This window comes from Camelina sativa, chromosome 9, assembly GCF_030686135.1.
Source record: "Camelina sativa cultivar CO46 ecotype springtype chromosome 9, ASM3068613v1".
Classification (NCBI taxonomy): domain Eukaryota; kingdom Viridiplantae; phylum Streptophyta; class Magnoliopsida; order Brassicales; family Brassicaceae; genus Camelina; species Camelina sativa.
This window is the reverse complement of record NC_141888.1, coordinates 37651879-37669506: the sequence shown is the minus strand read 5'-3', so window position 1 is coordinate 37669506 and position 17628 is coordinate 37651879. Positions and strand designations below refer to the sequence as shown.

General features: G+C 35.3%; 2 protein-coding genes and 2 pseudogenes across 3 annotated transcripts; 2 read left to right on the top strand and 2 right to left on the bottom strand.

The window, feature by feature from the left end:
• Positions 1 to 282: 282 nt before the first annotated feature.
• Positions 283 to 3613, bottom strand: LOC104713524 (E3 ubiquitin-protein ligase DA2). Its single transcript, XM_010430666.2, has 9 exons — positions 3138 to 3613; positions 2441 to 2863; positions 2293 to 2344; positions 2158 to 2203; positions 1965 to 2046; positions 1718 to 1862; positions 1524 to 1617; positions 1082 to 1148; positions 283 to 994 (listed from the first exon to the last, which is right to left on the bottom strand). Exons 2-9 carry the CDS (start codon positions 2630 to 2632, stop codon positions 440 to 442), a joined length of 1233 nt encoding a protein of 410 aa, XP_010428968.2. The 5' UTR covers positions 2633 to 2863; positions 3138 to 3613; the 3' UTR covers positions 283 to 439.
• A 960-nt stretch (positions 3614 to 4573) lies between these two features.
• On the bottom strand, positions 4574 to 5460 carry LOC104713523 (VQ motif-containing protein 10 pseudogene; annotated as a pseudogene).
• Positions 5461 to 7951: 2491 nt separating this feature from the next.
• LOC104715880 (exopolygalacturonase-like) lies at positions 7952 to 9365 on the top strand. The gene is made up of 3 exons (XM_010433247.2): positions 7952 to 8108; positions 8230 to 9057; positions 9135 to 9365. The coding sequence occupies exons 1-3, from the start codon at positions 7953 to 7955 to the stop codon at positions 9363 to 9365; spliced, it is 1215 nt and encodes a 404-aa protein (XP_010431549.1). The 5' UTR covers position 7952.
• Positions 9366 to 14618: 5253 nt separating this feature from the next.
• On the top strand, positions 14619 to 16949 carry LOC104713522 (9-cis-epoxycarotenoid dioxygenase NCED9, chloroplastic pseudogene; annotated as a pseudogene). Its single transcript, XR_015565121.1, has one exon. The product of XR_015565121.1 is annotated as a 9-cis-epoxycarotenoid dioxygenase NCED9, chloroplastic pseudogene (transcript).
• The last annotated feature ends 679 nt before the right edge of the window (positions 16950 to 17628 follow it).

Genomic DNA, 17628 nt, shown 5'->3' with positions numbered 1-17628 from the left:
ATCAAGATATGAAATGGTGAAATTTGGTGAGTTGCTGCTACTTGCTAGTCATATCTTTACGAAACCATAGACTTTATAAAAAATTACTCTAAATCAATATATATAAATGCGAAGCTAAAAACCCTAATATCCACTAACATTATTTTGGTCAACACTCTCCAACTTTGACTTTCTCTTCTGATTCATTTGCTATCAAAAAGACAAAACCTGTGCTCTTTCACTTTTTGTCTATGACTATGCTGATCGAGAAGAAATTATGGAAATAAAACATAAAGAACAGGATTGAACACAACCCAACCTTTTCTATTAAAACTGGAAATTATCTCATCTGTTTTTACTTTTCTTTTCTTTTCTTTTCTTCCTATAGGAACAAGACATTTATATGAATGAAGGTAATCATCAGATCCAGAACCCATGAAGTTTCCATTACTACCCTATTTTATTGCCAAGTAACTTCAGTTGGTGCACTTGTGGTCGTGGCATGAACCTCTGCTAAAGACACAGCCATAGCCATCATCATCTGCTCATCAAAACTCTCTGGAACAATGACAAGAGGAGGAGGAGTAGGAAAGTTGTGGAAGCTCTCGCCGGTCATGTAAGAATTTACATAGTTGTTGCTGCTTCCTGTTTCTCCCATCTCGGTGTTGTTATGGTAATGTTGTTGTTGTTGATGGTGGTGATGGTTGTCAATGTCATCTACCTCTTGTTCTATGTCATAGTAACTGTCACAATTTCCAGGAACCATACTGTATGAAGAAACGTTGACATTGTGATTGTGATTGTGAATTTGATTGGAGGTTTCTCCAACCATTTGGCGTTCAGCAAGTGCGGAGATTGCACAAGTAAGCCCACCAGATGATGATGAAGACGGCATTGCTGGTTCTACAGTTGAAGCCATTCGTGGTAGTGAAGAAACATAACTATGATCTTCTGTTTCATACTGCCTAGAAGAAGTCATTTCCCCTGAAGCTGAATTTTGCTGCGCCCCTGTTTCCTGTTAGAACAAGTTCAAAAGCCATAAGAATTTTGAAAATTGTCATCAGAGGTAAAAAAAAAGTTACACAAACAATTGTATATATACCTGAATGGAGAGCCATATTGCTTCCATTACCATTAACTCTTCAAGGTCAACGTCAACTTCGTCATCCCTGTAGAGTTTACCGACAAATCACATATCTAGTCAGTCAAATATAGATCTCTCAGATTATAGTTTCATCAGTGTGCATTTAGCTAATTTAACCATAAAAGCATGATGTTTTGAACATGAGGCTATATTGTTGTTGTTGGAGACATAGTAGAAGCATAACAAACTTTAACTCGCAACTTCCACTTGTAAGAGGAAGCATAATGGTACTCACTTTATTCCTCACTGAAACTGTGTCCAAATCACTTGGTTCCCCAAAACAAGACTAAAGTAGAGTCTAATAAACACTGAAGTGTTTTTCATAAATGATTTCATGGTTACAAGTACTACATTAATCCATAGAATAACTTCATACAGAGCAGCCAGTGAAAAAACAGACCTGTTTCCCCGAGGGCGAGAATGCTGTCTAACTACTGATGAGTTCTGCGATGGAACGATTTCCCCATCATCCATGAGGGAATTATAAGATACAGCTGCAAACCAAGGGACAAAAAAAAAACGAAGTCTGTCAAAACTGCCTTTGTGACACCATATTGGTTCCTGATACGTTCTGGCAGGACAAAATAAACCGACCTGAAGCTGAACCATATTCCATCTCGCCAGTCATTGCGCTTGTGCTAGAGGAACATGATTCAAGACGTTTCTGCATTTTCTCTTCATCATCCTGCATTTCCTTCTGCCTCATCCTTATTTTGGCTTCTATAACCCGTTGCTCTTCCTGCAAAAGGATACAGTTTCCAGATATGTAAAAAGCAGCATCCCATCGATCAAACTTATCGACACAAAAGAGTTACTGTACACATTTGTTTTTTTGACTTACAACTTGCTCAATGCCCTTTTCCTCCTTTGTCTTTACTCCACGGTACTCGACAGCATAATTGGGTGTTTTACAAAATGGGCACCTCAGAAACGTCAAGGAGGACATAAAAGAGACGATCCATCAAATAACAAGAAATATTCTCGAACATTATTCCAGATGTTAACTAAAGGCACAGATTTAAGATGAAGGATACTGAGTAGGCCGAGCTGAATTAGGATTCTTCATTTGTAAAAAACACTCTGCAGCAAAATTAAAAAGATAGCCATGTCAAATGAAATGGAAACATGAATAGAACAAAGAGGCCTAAAATGTTAAATGAATAGTTCACCTGTACAAATGCTTTTCATGCAACATCTTGATCTATTGAGGCTAGGATAATACTAGAAACACAACATGGCAGCAGAGTTAGGCTCAACAAAAAAACATTGACGAGAAGGTAATTAAAACTACAGAGACTGAGAAGAAATTAAACAAACCAGAAAACAAATAGGACATTCTTCAAGATCATGACAGCTCTCATCGTCTCCAGGATAGCAAGGAGCAAGCTTAGATTCAACAATCAGTTTTCTGAGCTTTTTAATGTCGACATCTTTATTAACATACAAACCTTGTGGTTTCGTATACCTTTCTTCCACCACTTGCCTCTTCCTTCCCAACTTATTACCCATATCACACAAAAGTTTCAATCTTTTTTTTTTAAAACCCTTTCTTCTACTAAAACCCTATCCTACCACCTTTACAAGAGCAGAGAGATTATGTTACTCTAATAATCTCACAATTAACAACTAAAGTCAATTCCTTTTCTACAGTTACACCCACTGGAGAAACAAACAAACAAACAAGCCTACTCTCTATCCTAAAGGTACAAGCTTTAAACTGGAAACAACCTTCACCATAACCTGCACAAATGGTAAAACTCAATTTCAGCACACAATTCGGATTAAAAAAAAAAAAAAAAAACCCTAATTTTGTTATAGCATACATAAAATAAAAACCCCAACTTTGAAACCTTTTGAATTGGGGGGGGGGGGGGGGGGAGCAATTACAGAAGACACAGTATAAACCTTAATAAGAAGACCTAATTAAAAACTTACGAAACAGAAGAGAGAAAGAAACCCTACAAATTCTGATAAAAAAGAAGTACAGATAGAAATCGGAGGATGGAAGAAAAACCTGAAAACTTGGGGGCGAGGAAACAAAATCTTGGAGGGGCAGAAGAAAACAAGAAAGAAAAGGAAGGAGAGAGATCAAACAAAGGGGTTTTTGGGTACACGATAAGAGACACGATCAGAAACTTTAACTCTGTAGAGAGAGAGATAGAAGAAAGAAAGAAAGAAGAAGAGAGAAGCAACAAAGATAATACAGTGTTTGTGTTATGTGTGTGTCTCTTTCGTTATTATATAAAAATCATAGAAGAAAAGAAAACATAGAGAGAGAGATTAGAACGAGTTCTGTAATCTGAAATATGTATTTTGTTTGTTGCTTATTTTTTTAAAAAATATATATATTTGACGAGAGAGAGAGATGAATGATGGATGATGATGAGGTGGAGAAGCAAAAGGGAAACAGGAAACGATGGAGTAAGAGACGAGCCAAAGTATCATCCTTCCTTCCATCCATCCATCCATCACTCTTGTTCCTCCTCTCTTAGCGCGTGCTCTTCAGTTTCTTCTTTAAAACGTCGTCGTTTCGTTTCTTTATTACAGTATATTTTTTTAATCTTATTTTTGTTTGTTGACCATGAAAAAAAGCTTAGAATATACGAAATCTTGTGAAGGCGGTTTTGTCTTAAGCACCGAGTTGGGTTAGAATAATATTTGTCTTTTTTTTTTAATCCATTTCTTTCTTTAATTGCATCTTTGTTTGTCGCATTTGCACTAAATATTCGTAATTTACCATCCAGATTTATTACTAATAGAAAAATGAAGAATAAGTTGTTATCTTTGGGGTTGTACGACGACGACTCATCACTATTTGTTCAAAGTTTGGTGATATTTCAAAACTAGATTAGTCGGCTTTAGTATTATAGTATTTATCTGAATTTTATATATAAAAAAAGGTGTCCTTGTTTACGATTTTATTAGCTTATAATTTTAAAATAACAAAATACGTATATTTAATGTTGACGTATAAATGTTACTAATAATCGTTGAATCAACCCAACTAAATAAATACCAGAAAAAAACCTGAAATTAACTGCCAAAAAGCTAAACTAATAATGAAATGATAAATGAAACAAGACTTGTAGATGGGACGATTAGACTCGTGTGTTTGTATATATGTTTTGGGTTGATGAAAAAGAAATAGTTCACCCAACACAAAATTGGTTAAGGTTGGTTAGAGAAGGTCAACCATGAGTTTTGTTTCTATTTGCTTCGACCATTTACGCACTTACAGAACCCTCTTTTTTTTTTTGCATATAAACACAAGAAGGTTAGTTCGTTCATATTATTATGCTTGATTTGGTTGTTGTGAACTATATATAACATGTTGGATTTAATTAATTGTGAATTTTATCCGGATGATATTATATATAGTACCCTTATCTATTTGGTTTTTTTTGGTTGGTAGACTGACATATGTGTTTACACTTTACACAAATGCAATAGTTTGTTGTACTATACAATTAAAATCCCCAACATTTGGGAAATTTTTTATTTTATTGGCTGACCAAACACATCAACAAAAACAAATACTTGGGCTTCATGGGCCTTTAAACCAACATATGAAAAACTATAAGACCGTGTAAAACTCATAGAAATGGGCCATGCTGTTATGTAACTCACGTTAAACTTGCTAAATTATAATATTCGTACTTGGATCTAATTTTAGAGTGACGATCAACTTTAAAGATGATTAAAGGATTAATCAAATCAATCACAAAACATAATCTTAGTGGATAAAAAAGAAAGATTCGATTTCAAGAAGAAAAAGAATAGTAGAATTTAATGACTCAATTTTCTGACCATAGTTTATACAACTCCTCCATGGCAGGCATCTCCTTCAAAAATCTATCAAACTCCGTCGTCGACCCTACTTGTCCTCCTCCTCCTCCTCCTCCGCCGTAGAGCTGTCTGGTATCTTCACCGATTTTACTACCGCCACCGTAACAACGGCTGTCGGAAGCGGAGGAGGGGGACTCAAAAGGACCGGCGGCGACGATGGCGTCCTTACCGGTGAGTTCTTGAACAACGGTTTTGAAGCTACGAGCATCTGTCTCAACGTACTGTGTGTTTATGAACACAACCTTCATCGGCTCCGATTTCACTCTCCCTCTTCCAGACATTATTACTATAAAATTAATCGAAATAATTGAAGAAACAGAAAACAAAGTTTTTTGAGATTTGTGGTATGAAATGAGATCTTAATTAGTGACTAGAGTGAGTATATATTTAGCAGCTTTAGTTCTTCCTGTGTCTTTGGGTGCTCAGATGTTTGTATATATTTATATATGGATAGTTGCATACTTGGGTATTTATAGAGATTAGAAAGAGAGAGATATGATTCATATGATTTATAATCTTTGTGGGGGTGTGGGGCACTAGAGTGAGCCATTTAAGTAAAAAATTTCGTATTGGTTTGAAACGACTTATTATATCTCTCGTGTCATCGTCCTACTTGAAATATACATAGATGACGACCTAGTTTTTTTGTTTCCAATGACGTCATAATACATTCTCGACGACCAACTTTTTAATCGTCGAATCTATGAATTGATCATATTCGTTGAATTTCGCTAATTGTTTTACTTATATAGGTTGAACGACATTTGTGATTCTAGTTCTAGAAATGCTTACCAATGAAGTTACGATTGAATGGGTGTTTTCGACTTACCTTTTTATATATAGCTGTATAAAAAGAAGCACAATATTACGGACTAGACTAGCTAAAAACAACAAAGATAACGATTCTACATGACTATATAATCTATCATTCTACCATTAATGAGATCAATTAAAATTTACATGGCTTTTCTTATGCGTAAATAGGAAGAGCTCATTGATCATTGAGACATGTTGACCGTTAATAAAAAAATCCAGCAGCCTAGACGGACCAAACATTAAATTTTTATATCACCATTATGTGTTTTGATCTATATCATCTTTCGTTATCTTTTCTTGGGTCAAAGTACGCCTTCTTTGATGTAATCCCATCACATCACTTGAATGAAACAGCCTTCGAAATTTTTTTTGTCGAGAAACTTAAAAAGTATTTGCACGTGTGGAGAATTTGAACGTCCGAAATACTGTTTTCATCATAACAAAATAAAGTCGATCGTCTTCGGCTCATGCTTCTTCTAGAAAGTAATGATGTGTCTCAATGATTATATTATATTTTGGTTTAATAATCTTGTTTCCCGTTTTAGTACAGCATAAACTGTGTTATATGAAACATAATCGTATATTTTACTTACCAAAATCGAAATAAATTAAAATTGTGAAGTAAATGTTGATTTTATGCATCTTCTATTAACAAATTCATCGTTGATAGGCATGATTGGTTAATCAAGTTTTTTTTTTGTATGTATTACCATTTTTGTAAAAGAGTTTTATGTTGTTGTTGTTGTTGTTGTTGTTGTCTTACCTCTTATATTTTGTAAAATAGATTAGAAATTCAACAAATGATACAAGAAGTCAAGGATAGTTACATACGATGTTTCATGGAAAGTTGCATATATAAAATGGGACCATCATTCATTATTTTTGCCTTTTTTTATTTTTATTGACTCATCTTCTATTCATTATTCCCAATACTCTTTTCACAAATTGCAAATAAGTTCATAGTACGAAAATAAAAAGTTTCTAGTACGGTTGTACCACACACACACAAAAATCCCATCATATTCAAATTAGTTATTTTCTTTCTTAATTTTGTGTTTTCTATGACGGGATTAGTTTTTTTTTTTTCAAAGGGTTGATATGATATGGGATTAGTTGAAGGTAATACATTTATAATCAGTCATTACAAAAAAATTTAAAGTATTTATGCGCCACGCATAAGTACTGTATAGTTTGTATATCATAATTTTTCATCGACACATATATATATGGATGAGAACAGAGGCAAAGTCAAGTTTGGCTATAAAAGTTCAGAGTAAGCTTTTGACTAAAAAACTTGACTCAGAAATGTTTCCTTTTTGAATCGATCGCCCTTTTTACTACATTAAAGTATTTATAATATATCAATTATACAGTTTTGGAAGTTAACGTATTAAATATCAGCTTTCCATATAGAATTGTAATTAGTCATCTTTCAAGTCTAGATTATATTTGTTTTCTCATCCGTTTTTCGTTGGTATAAATCTTAAAAGATTAACATGCCAAACTTGTGGGTTTACGCAGATCATCCTCGCTGATTTGAGGGTTATTTACTTATTAACATGCCAAATGGTTTCAATTTCAAAGTATTTCAATATGTTTTCTTAAAAAGTAAAGATATGTAATGAATAATTTAAAATCATAAATATGGTCCACGAGGCTCACTATTGTGAGGCTTTACTATGGAAGTCCAGCAGATCTTGCGGGATGGGCTTCTTCTGCCGTACAAGTGTTTATCGTTTTGACGGTTTTGCTTCAAATATATTTAATACGATTGGGATATTTTCCATGCTAACTATATGGTAATTAACTTGTTTTTGGTAAGTGATACCTAATAACCCGAGAACTAAATCATTGCAAATTATTTATTGTTAAACCGTACGGAAGCAATTTATTGATAATTTTGATCCCACAATTAATCGACAAGATTGGAACAATTTACCATATTTACTTCCATTAATTTGGACGATTAATAGAGAAAAAGAATCATTTTTTACCAAAAAAAACGGTAACAAAGGATCAAGCCACACTGATATAGCGGTCTCTAGAGATCCACTAGTATATATATTGAGACGCATACTATCATCAGTTCACCACTCTCTCAAGTCTTTACGAAAAGGCACTACAACTCTTTTTTTATACATTTCAACTTCAGAATTAGAAGAAAGAAATGATTTCCTCTGTTTGTGGTTTTAGGCTAATTTTAGTCATAGCTGCCGTCACAAGTAGCATTTCAGCAGCCGCTTCTACTGATCTCCCCGGAAGAAAGATCTTTGATGTTCGAAGCTATGGCGCTCGCGGTGACGGCAAAACCGACAATGCTATGGTAGTGAGATTTCTCGTTTTGTGTTTTCATCCAACTAATTCGACATTGATGTTGTTTGTATTTCTTGATGAATTCTAACACGTGTTTTGATTTTTTTTTTTTGGGTGTCTTGGTTTCGTAGGCGTTTACAAAGGCGTGGAAAGACGCGTGCGAATGGAAAGGATTCCCTAGAGTCTACGTACCATTTGGAACCTTCTACCTCGGTGGCGTAATCTTCACGGGACCATGTAAAAGTCGGATTAGTTTCATCATCAAAGGAACTTTGTTAGCACCTAAAGAAGCTAACGCCATCAAACAAGAGACGTGGATCATTTTCAGGTACGTTGACTATCTCACAGTCTCAGGCGGCGGTATTCTTGATGGACAAGGAAGCTATTCTTGGTCACTCAACAATTGCCGCCAAAACCCTAATTGCCCGGCTCTACCTATGAACTTGGGGTTCCAATTCGTGAGATTCTCAAGAATCAGGCACATCAGATCGATCAATAGCAAAATGGGTCACCTCAACTTCTACGCAGTGCAAAACTTTAACATCTCACGCATGAGCATTAGGGCTCCCGAAGATAGCCCTAACACCGACGGAATCAAGATAGGTTTATCAAGCAACATGAAGATCAACAATGTTGACATCGGAACTGGCGACGACTGCATCGCGATCTTGTCGGGGACCACCAATTTGGATATCTCCAACGTCAACTGTGGACCGGGACATGGAATCAGCGTTGGAAGTCTTGGAAAGTATAAAGGTGAGAAGAGCGTTCAGGGAATAACGGTTAGGGATTCCATCTTTAACGGTTCGACTAATGGAGTACGAATCAAGACATGGGGTTCGAGGAGTACACCGAACTTAGTTTCTAATTTCCTTTACAAGAATCTCCAGATGATTAATGTCGGAAACCCAATCAACATAGATCAACGATACTGTCCTAACTCAAACTGCGACTATGAGGTAACTTCAATCACAAGAAATAAATTTTTAGTCTTCTTGACATGATCTAATTTTTTAATTATTTTTTATTATTGTAGTCTGCTTCACAGATTCAGATACAAGACGTGAGGTACAATAACATTTGGGGGACGTCTACGGACAAAGTGGCCGTAAAGTTACAATGTAGCAAGAATGTTCCTTGCAAAGGGGTTGAGCTCACCGATATTAACTTAGAACACCGTGGACCCCTCGGTCCAGCCACCGCTTTCTGTGAGAATGTTGGCGGTAGGACAAGTGGCAAGATTTCTCCTCCGTCTTGCATCCGTTGATCCACAATTTGATTTCATCCTAATTAGTTCGCTGTAGCTTTTATTTTTTTATGGTTTTGTAACTCTTGGCGCCAACCCTGATCATATTCACTCGTTTAGTTTAAGTTAGTCAATTTGGACTAATTCTAAAGGGAAGTGAATTGAAAGGTTTGGAAAAGGAATAAGATTCTAATCTTCATCTCTTTTTTTTTTTTTAATAAAAATGTTCTCTTTTGTTAAAGCAAAAAGTTTATTTATACGATGACATGATGAGATGTGTTGTGAATTAAATTGAATTGAATCTCTCTAATAGTAATTCCCAACGTTCGAAAAAACATATTTCCTTTTTGTTATTTAAAACCGACCTATGAACATTGTATATAGTAGTGATTGCTTGTTTCTATGTAAAAATCTCCTCTCTAATAAAAGAAAGACCCATTGATCGATCGTTTGTTTTAAGAACCGTGTTTGTTCAGCGGAAGCTCTGTTGGTGTCGTCGGAATCAAGAATTCCCAAGGAGATTCGTCGTATGGCGGAGTCGTGTCGCAGCATCATCATCATGTCAAGATATATGTGCATGGTGAATCGCGAGGCCTCGCTGGACGCAGAAGCGCTTCGTACGTCTTGAGAACACTCAACTCCGATATCTCGATGTATCGTCACCACAAAACAAAGCTTAACTGTCTCATTAGATCTTCGATCCAGATCAGTCGACTCGATTTCGATATAAGGGTTCCACTGCGGATGCTTAGCAATCGACGCCGACCAAGTGGAGAATTTACGATCCAGATCACTCGACTCGATTATGAAGACGTTGGTGATGAGAGATTCCGACGTGTACTGTTTTGATGGATCTGAACCGTTAAAGAAGAGAGCATCTCTCTGTGGTTACTCTACGGCGAGCCAATGTGGGAACATACCTAAAAAGACTGGGACTTGTCGTGCTCAGCTCAGACTGGGACTTTTCGTTTAGGAGATTTTGCTTTAATTTAGTTAGACTCAATTTTAGTAATACAGTGTTTGGGAACTTAGGGTAATCATTGACTTGGTTTAACTGTTGAATCTGATCTGTATATATGTTGTTATTTTGTATTAATTGCTAGTGTGTGCGTGCGTACGTAGGAGATATTTGCTCTGTCTTTGAGCCCTTAAATCTTCTAATTACATGTAAACAAATTTAGCCTACAACTTGGGTTGGTCCAAGTTATACAAGGAACTTTACTATAACATCAAATTATTGAGAAACTTAAATAATAAATTACAAAAAAAAAACACTATGATGAACTAACTAAATATTGAATATAGTCATTGGTTTGGTCATTATATATTCTATAAACTAGACTTATTTTCTTATTATTAAAAATTACAATACACATACACTCATCTATGTCACGTACCACAATCAAAACATTTAGAACAAAAAAATTAAATACTTTTTCAAACAAAATAAAAACAAAGAAACTAAATAAGTAAATATCGGATGTAAACAAAGGGTATCTAATTGCACTCATACCCTTTTACGTTCGCTAGCACTGCAGCATGGTTGGTGATGTTCGGATCAATCCGGGTCTAATCCAATCATGAATTGGTTTGAAGATATTTATCTGATTTTTTTTTAAGATTACTAAACTTTCGTAAGAGCAACTTCATTATTTTTGAATTAAAAATATTCGGGAATTCTAGATTGTGAAAAAATGAAAAACTAATTTTCTGTACATAAATAACAAGAAGCTTTTGGTTGAAACTGTGTTTGAGCGAGACAAAACAAGTCCCATTTTTAAAAAATCGACACATAATTTTTCGAACTCACAAAACTGAACTTGTTTTTGGGCGACTATTTTTTGTTTGAAGTGTATTATATAATTCCCCGTATATAAATGTATATGTAAAAACTATAGTGTCATAAGGAGATATTTTATGTGAGTCTATCAGTCCATGTGAGTAGTTTCAAGTTTCAACCACAAAATGATGGACATGATTATTACCTTTTGGATGAACGGGCCATCACTCATGACAAAGTTTTCACGTTTTAATTAACACTGCCTGACGAATATATATCTACATGCACCAATTATTGCTTGTCTTATCAAATCTTAATTCCATGCTGATCATATGCTAAATTCATGTATATGTGTATTTATCTATATGACTATAATCGTAATTACAAAACTAAACTTGTTTTTGGGCGACTATCATTTTAGTCACTGGACAAAGACCCTTGGACCAACTTGTTACTTTAGTTATGTAATCATTGGCTTTTTATCATTTCAGTTTTGTTTTTTTCCCAATCATCAACTGATTAAATTATGAATGAAGAGGAGTGCAGATGGAACCGTTTACGTAAACCATATGCTTTATATCCAATAAATGTGCTAGATAGTGTTGTTCATTAATCAGAAGATCTGATACGCAGCCGACCTTTGATTTAATTAAGTTGCTAATTATGACATTATTTGGTTTCTTGTATGATACTATTAATTATTGAACAGGACAAACTATTGTTAACTAAACTAATTTTGGGTTATGATGTGAATTTAATTATTTAATCAAAATTATCGCAAGAACGCATGTCTCAGAGCATTTTTATAATTTAAATAAGAGCAATTTGCAACCAAAGATCCGTTAGGTCATAATGGCTTTGGCAGTTTTTTCAGGTAAAGTCGGTTGGTCAAAACTCTCGAATCCTTATAAGACCATAGCCCTATAGTGTCTAGTCGTCTACACATTTTTAGTGTATTATAATAAAATAATATATATTTGTATTTTTTATTTTGAATACAGAAAAATTGTGTATATATATTATTTATTACATGCTGTTTTTTTTTTTCTGTGTGGAATCTCATAAGTTCCACAAAGAAATACCAAAAATTTTAAACACTTATATGACAATCGAAGTTCATATAAACTTAGTTACTTTGAGCTATATAACATACATTATTTAGCCGCGAGGAACTATATAATTGTGGGCATTATATTAAACGTTTCATAAAAAAGGTTTAGTAGGTTCAATTAAGTAAACAAATAACAAGCAACGACCATGTTACTCATAATAATGGTCTTGCGAGCCAATCATAAAGTTTTTTTTTGATAACCAAGCCAATCATAAAGTTTGTTAGTTACTAGTTGGATTTATTAATGTTAGACTGTTGGACCGACCGTATCCTACCTTTCAATGGATCTCAGTAAACCCAAAGCAACTATTCATCTATAAACCATTATTTATTTTGTTTTGTCATTTATATATGTGCACTTTTTCCCATTGGACAATAATAGGTATATATGAATCTTGAGGAAAAGGCAGGGTGACTTGGTTTAAGCATGTGCTTCCATGTGGTCACATGAATTGAACCATAATGCATATATATGTACATAACATATTGTAACTCTATAAGATTGATGCGCATATATATATATATATACACGGAATATACACATACTATACAGTTCAAACTTTAATCCCTTCTGATTAGGGAAAACACATATGGTTACATGTTTTTCAAAGTACAGCCATAAAGAAGAATAGAGTTTGGTGCTCGAGGTAGTCAAATTACAATTAGTCTAATCACTATCTTTAGAATTTGAATGTGGTAAAGACGAAAGATCCATGTAGCGAGAAGATCTTCTCATATATTAATTAGTCTTATCTTTTCACTCATGTCCAAAATTTTGTACCAACGATGTTGCGAGCAATTACAATACAACTTAAATGATATGTTCTGTTAATTAAGAATGGATTAAAAATGGTTGGTTAATTAATGGTGTAATTAGTGGACTGTGATGCATCTACGATTGCTTCATTTCAAATTTTCAAGTGGATGTTTAATCAACAGATTAATGATCCTAACCAACCAACTTAATCTAATCACTCAACCTATTTTTATATAATCGAATCTCTCGTTAGAATATTTCATGTATATATAAGACTTTGTTCTGCATTACCCAATAGTATGCACAACATTTAAAAAATTTAAATCCCATTTTTCACTTTAAGACCTGCAGATGAGTTATATATGGCTACAAAATACTTTGATCAGTCGAAAGGAAGAACAACCGGACAAAGCTTTAGCAGTAAACAGAGCGATTCATTAGAAAAATAATTTATTAAAACATGAAAACATATTCTCGCTCATTGTGTGTTTAACAAATTCATGTAGTAATCAAGTTCTGTATTCTCACTTAAGCGTGCCAGGCACATTATACTTTTTTCAAAAACAATTAACTTGAATCGTGTTTGGGCACATTATTTACGTAATTCGGTGCTTGCTGTTATGTATTCTTCGGTGAGAACGCAAACATTTCGAAAATTGTTTATGTATGTCACAACAACTGGTAAGACGCCACGTGGTAATGCAACGTAAATCGATTTGATTTGGAGGCGACAACCAATCATCGCCACACTTCCATCAGCAGTGGAACGCTATTATAGTTTCCTATTTGTATATTAATCCCCGAAGATATTCATATGTATGCTATGCATTGTATTGTTGATAAATTAAGAGAAATGAATATTATATATACATATATATATCCATCCTCTACATATCAAAATAACATATTGTAGTAGTATTAAATTTACTTAGCATGGTTGTTCTCTAACCGGATTAAGGTTTCACCATTGCCGGTCAAAGCAGACAAAAAACACAAGAGAGTTTAGTAATCACACATATTTTGAAAATTTAATCATAAATAATCACCTGAAACAGTAAAAGTAAAAACTAACACTTCTTTAACCCCAAAAAAAAAAAAAACAACTACACTAGTAGAATACGCAAGTTCTTAAAACGAAAGTTTTCACTTTGTTTGTATCATCATCTCAGTTGTTATATTTGTTTGTCTTATGTTACGTGACATAATTACTAACTAGACTTTTCGAAAGAATACAATTGATCTCGAATATTTTCTTACCCTCCAAGCGGTAGATACTCCTTCCTTTTCAAGTTGGTTAATGGTTACAAGGCCATTAAAACTAAATATCTCTTAAACTAGTATAACTTTTCTAAGCAAAATTATCAAACTTATACAACTAATTAACGAAAGTAAACAACTGGGGAAGATAAAGAGGATTAGCCATTTTACCTTTATTATCATAAATATAAATGAACGAGAACAAAAATAAATATGCTAAAACGTTTACAAAATAAAGAAAAAAAAAAGAAGCTGAAAAGTAAAAACAAATACTACAAGTCTAGTCTAATCAGATACATTAACGACACATGTAAGAAAAAAAAAATGTTGACTACGGAAAAGACTATAGTACCCTTCCATCATCGTTTGTATAAATAGAACCTCCTGTCCGAATATACTCCTCATCTCTTACACAACACAACTATGGGGCAAAGCTTATAATACTTGGTCTTGAAGAAACCAATAATACTACTCTCAACCAAATCCACAAACTCAGCGTTTTATCAGAAACATCCCATCAACCATGGCTTCTACTTCTACTACCTTACTAATTCCTTCTACTTCGACTCAGTTTCTTGATCCAACTTTCTCAAGTTCTTCTTCTTCTTCTTCTTCTTCTTCAAGACTTCTCAGTCTTCAGTCTCTTTCGTTTTCTTCGACACTCGGCAACAAGAAACTAACCCGTTGCTCTGTTTCATCCTCCTCATTCAACAAAACATCTCCCATCTCATCTTCTCTCCAATCTCCGACGACATTCAAACCACCGTCTTGGAAGAAACTATGCAGCGATGTCGCCGCCACTCTAATCCCCAAAATCACCAATCACAGTCCAAAACTAAACCCTGTACAGAGAACCGCCGCCACGATCTTAGACGCGGTTGAGAACGCCATGGTTTCTCACGAACGCCGCCGTCATCCGCTTCCTAAAACGGCGGATCCCACCGTCCAAATATCCGGAAACTTCTTCCCGGTGCCGGAGAAACCAGTCGTGCATAACCTTCCGGTGACTGGAACAGTACCTGAGTGCATTCAAGGAGTTTACGTCAGAAACGGAGCGAATCCGCTTCACAAACCAGTCTCCGGCCACCATTTGTTCGACGGTGACGGTATGATTCACGCTGTTCGGTTCGACAACGGTTCGGTTAGCTACGCTTGCCGGTTTACCGAAACAAACCGGTTGGTTCAAGAGAGAGAGTCTGGTCGCCCTGTTTTCCCCAAAGCAATTGGAGAGCTTCACGGACACTTGGGTATCGCCAAGCTTATGCTCTTCAACACCCGTGGACTATTCGGATTAGTCGACCCGACCCGAGGACTCGGTGTCGCTAATGCCGGTTTAGTCTATTTCAACGGTCATCTCTTAGCCATGTCCGAAGATGATTTACCGTACCATGTCAAAGTCACTCAAACCGGGGATTTAGCAACTTCGGGTCGGTACGATTTCGACGGTCAGCTACAATCAACAATGATAGCCCACCCGAAAATCGACCCGGTAACCCGAGAACTATTCGGTTTAAGCTACGACGTCGTTTCGAAGCCTTACCTAAAATACTTCAGATTCACATCGGACGGTGAGAAATCACCGGACGTCGAAATTCATCTTGATCAGCCGACGATGATCCACGACTTCGCGATCACTGAGAACTTCGTAGTGGTCCCTGACCAGCAAGTGGTTTTCAGATTACCGGAGATGATCAGAGGTGGTTCTCCGGTGGTTTACGACGAGAACAAGAAATCAAGATTTGGTATCTTGAATAAATACGCCAAAGATGCTTCGTCGATTCAGTGGATCGAAGTACCAGATTGTTTCTGTTTCCATCTATGGAACGCTTGGGAAGAACCAGAAACAGACGAGGTTGTCGTGATCGGATCATGTATGACGCCACCCGATTCAATATTCAACGAACACGACGAAACACTTGAGAGTGTTTTGTCGGAGATAAGACTAAACCTGAAAACAGGGGAATCAACACGTCGACCGGTTATCACCGAACAAGTTAACCTCGAAGCCGGTATGGTAAACCGGAATTTATTAGGTAGAAAAACTCGGTTTGTATACTTGGCTTTAACCGAACCGTGGCCTAAAGTGTCCGGTTTCGCGAAAGTGGACATATCGACCGGAGAGATTCAAAAGTATATATACGGAGACGAGAAATACGGAGGAGAGCCTCTGTTTCTGCCTTCCGGTGACGGAGAAGAAGACGATGGTTACATTATGGTGTTCGTTCACGACGAGGAGAAGGTGAAGTCGGAACTACAAATCATTAACGCAGTTAACTTGAAGCTTGAAGCGACCGTTACGCTTCCGTCGAGAGTGCCTTACGGTTTCCACGGAACGTTCATTACTAAGGAAGATCTATTGAAGCAAGCTTAGAGTTAGTTTTAGGTTTTTTAATTTTTTTTAGGGTTTTATCAATGTTAATATAAGTGATAAGTGAGAGGGAGATCTTGTTGCCTGAGGGATTGTTGTGCATTAGTCCCCGGGAACGAGTCTATTGAATTTTAGTTATATGTTAACCCAATTAGAGGATTAACTACAAGATTAGAAAGAAAGACAGAAAAATAGTAAATTATACTAATATTTGGTAGATTTGTGTTCATAAATTTGTTACTTGAGCTTAATTCATGATCTTGATGTATTGGCGTTATTAACAATATACATACTTTTTTTTTTTTCATATCAATATACATACTTTTGTAAGAGATCTAATGATACAAACTTTTGTAGCGAAGTTTTTTTTTGTTTTGTTTTATTTATATATTCACAAAAGGACTTATCGTTTCTTATGACAAAATGTATCATAGAAGCTGGTGACCCTGAAAATAGACTAATTAGTTGCAGAAATAGTCAATTAGTTTCAGCAGTAGTAAACAAAGTTATCTAGGTAGATTTTATAGTTATATATTTTACTAAAATATAGTATAAATTTAAAGGAAGCTCTACATTTAGAAGGATTCACAAATATCTGTGTGAGCGGTGTGTGGTAGAGAGAAAGCTTCTAAGAAGGAATTTTACCTAAGGAAAGTGGAAACCCAAAAAAATATCTCATGTGATCTCTGTTTTGAGTGAGAATGGGTCCTATCTTGTTATCTCTGTGCTCGTTCTTTGTCCTCTTGCAATTATCAGCCACTTCTATTTCGGTTTGCTCGTTTTTCTTCTGCTTGCAATAATTGGTATTACAAATACAAATCATGAAATATGAGTGTATATATATAACTTCTTTAAAGCTTAAAAAAAATTAAAAAAATTGTCCCTATCTAGTTTTAATTTAATAGAAGATAGAACACTTCAAAGAAAATATGCCTTTTAACAAACAAAAAAAAAACACTTCAAAGAAAATGCATGTTATGACCAAAAAAAAATGCATTTATGGATCTTATT

What these genes read in the sequence shown, in the direction of transcription:
- LOC104713524 (XM_010430666.2), bottom strand. Translation starts at nt 2,632, where the DNA reads ATGGGTAATAAGTTGGGAAGGAAGAGGCAAGTGGTGGAAGAAAGGTAT. An exon ending in AATTCAGCTCGGCCTACTCA is followed by an intron (nt 2,047 to 2,157) that starts GTATCCTTCATC and finishes GACGTTTCTGAG; the next exon opens with GTGCCCATTTTGTAAAACAC. An exon ending in AAAAGGGCATTGAGCAAGTT is followed by an intron (nt 1,863 to 1,964) that starts GTAAGTCAAAAA and finishes ATCCTTTTGCAG; the next exon opens with GAAGAGCAACGGGTTATAGA.
- LOC104715880 (XM_010433247.2), top strand. Translation starts at nt 7,953, where the DNA reads ATGATTTCCTCTGTTTGTGGTTTTAGGCTAATTTTAGTCATAGCTGCC. An exon ending in GCAAAACCGACAATGCTATG is followed by an intron (nt 8,109 to 8,229) that starts GTAGTGAGATTT and finishes TTGGTTTCGTAG; the next exon opens with GCGTTTACAAAGGCGTGGAA. An exon ending in ACTCAAACTGCGACTATGAG is followed by an intron (nt 9,058 to 9,134) that starts GTAACTTCAATC and finishes TTATTATTGTAG; the next exon opens with TCTGCTTCACAGATTCAGAT.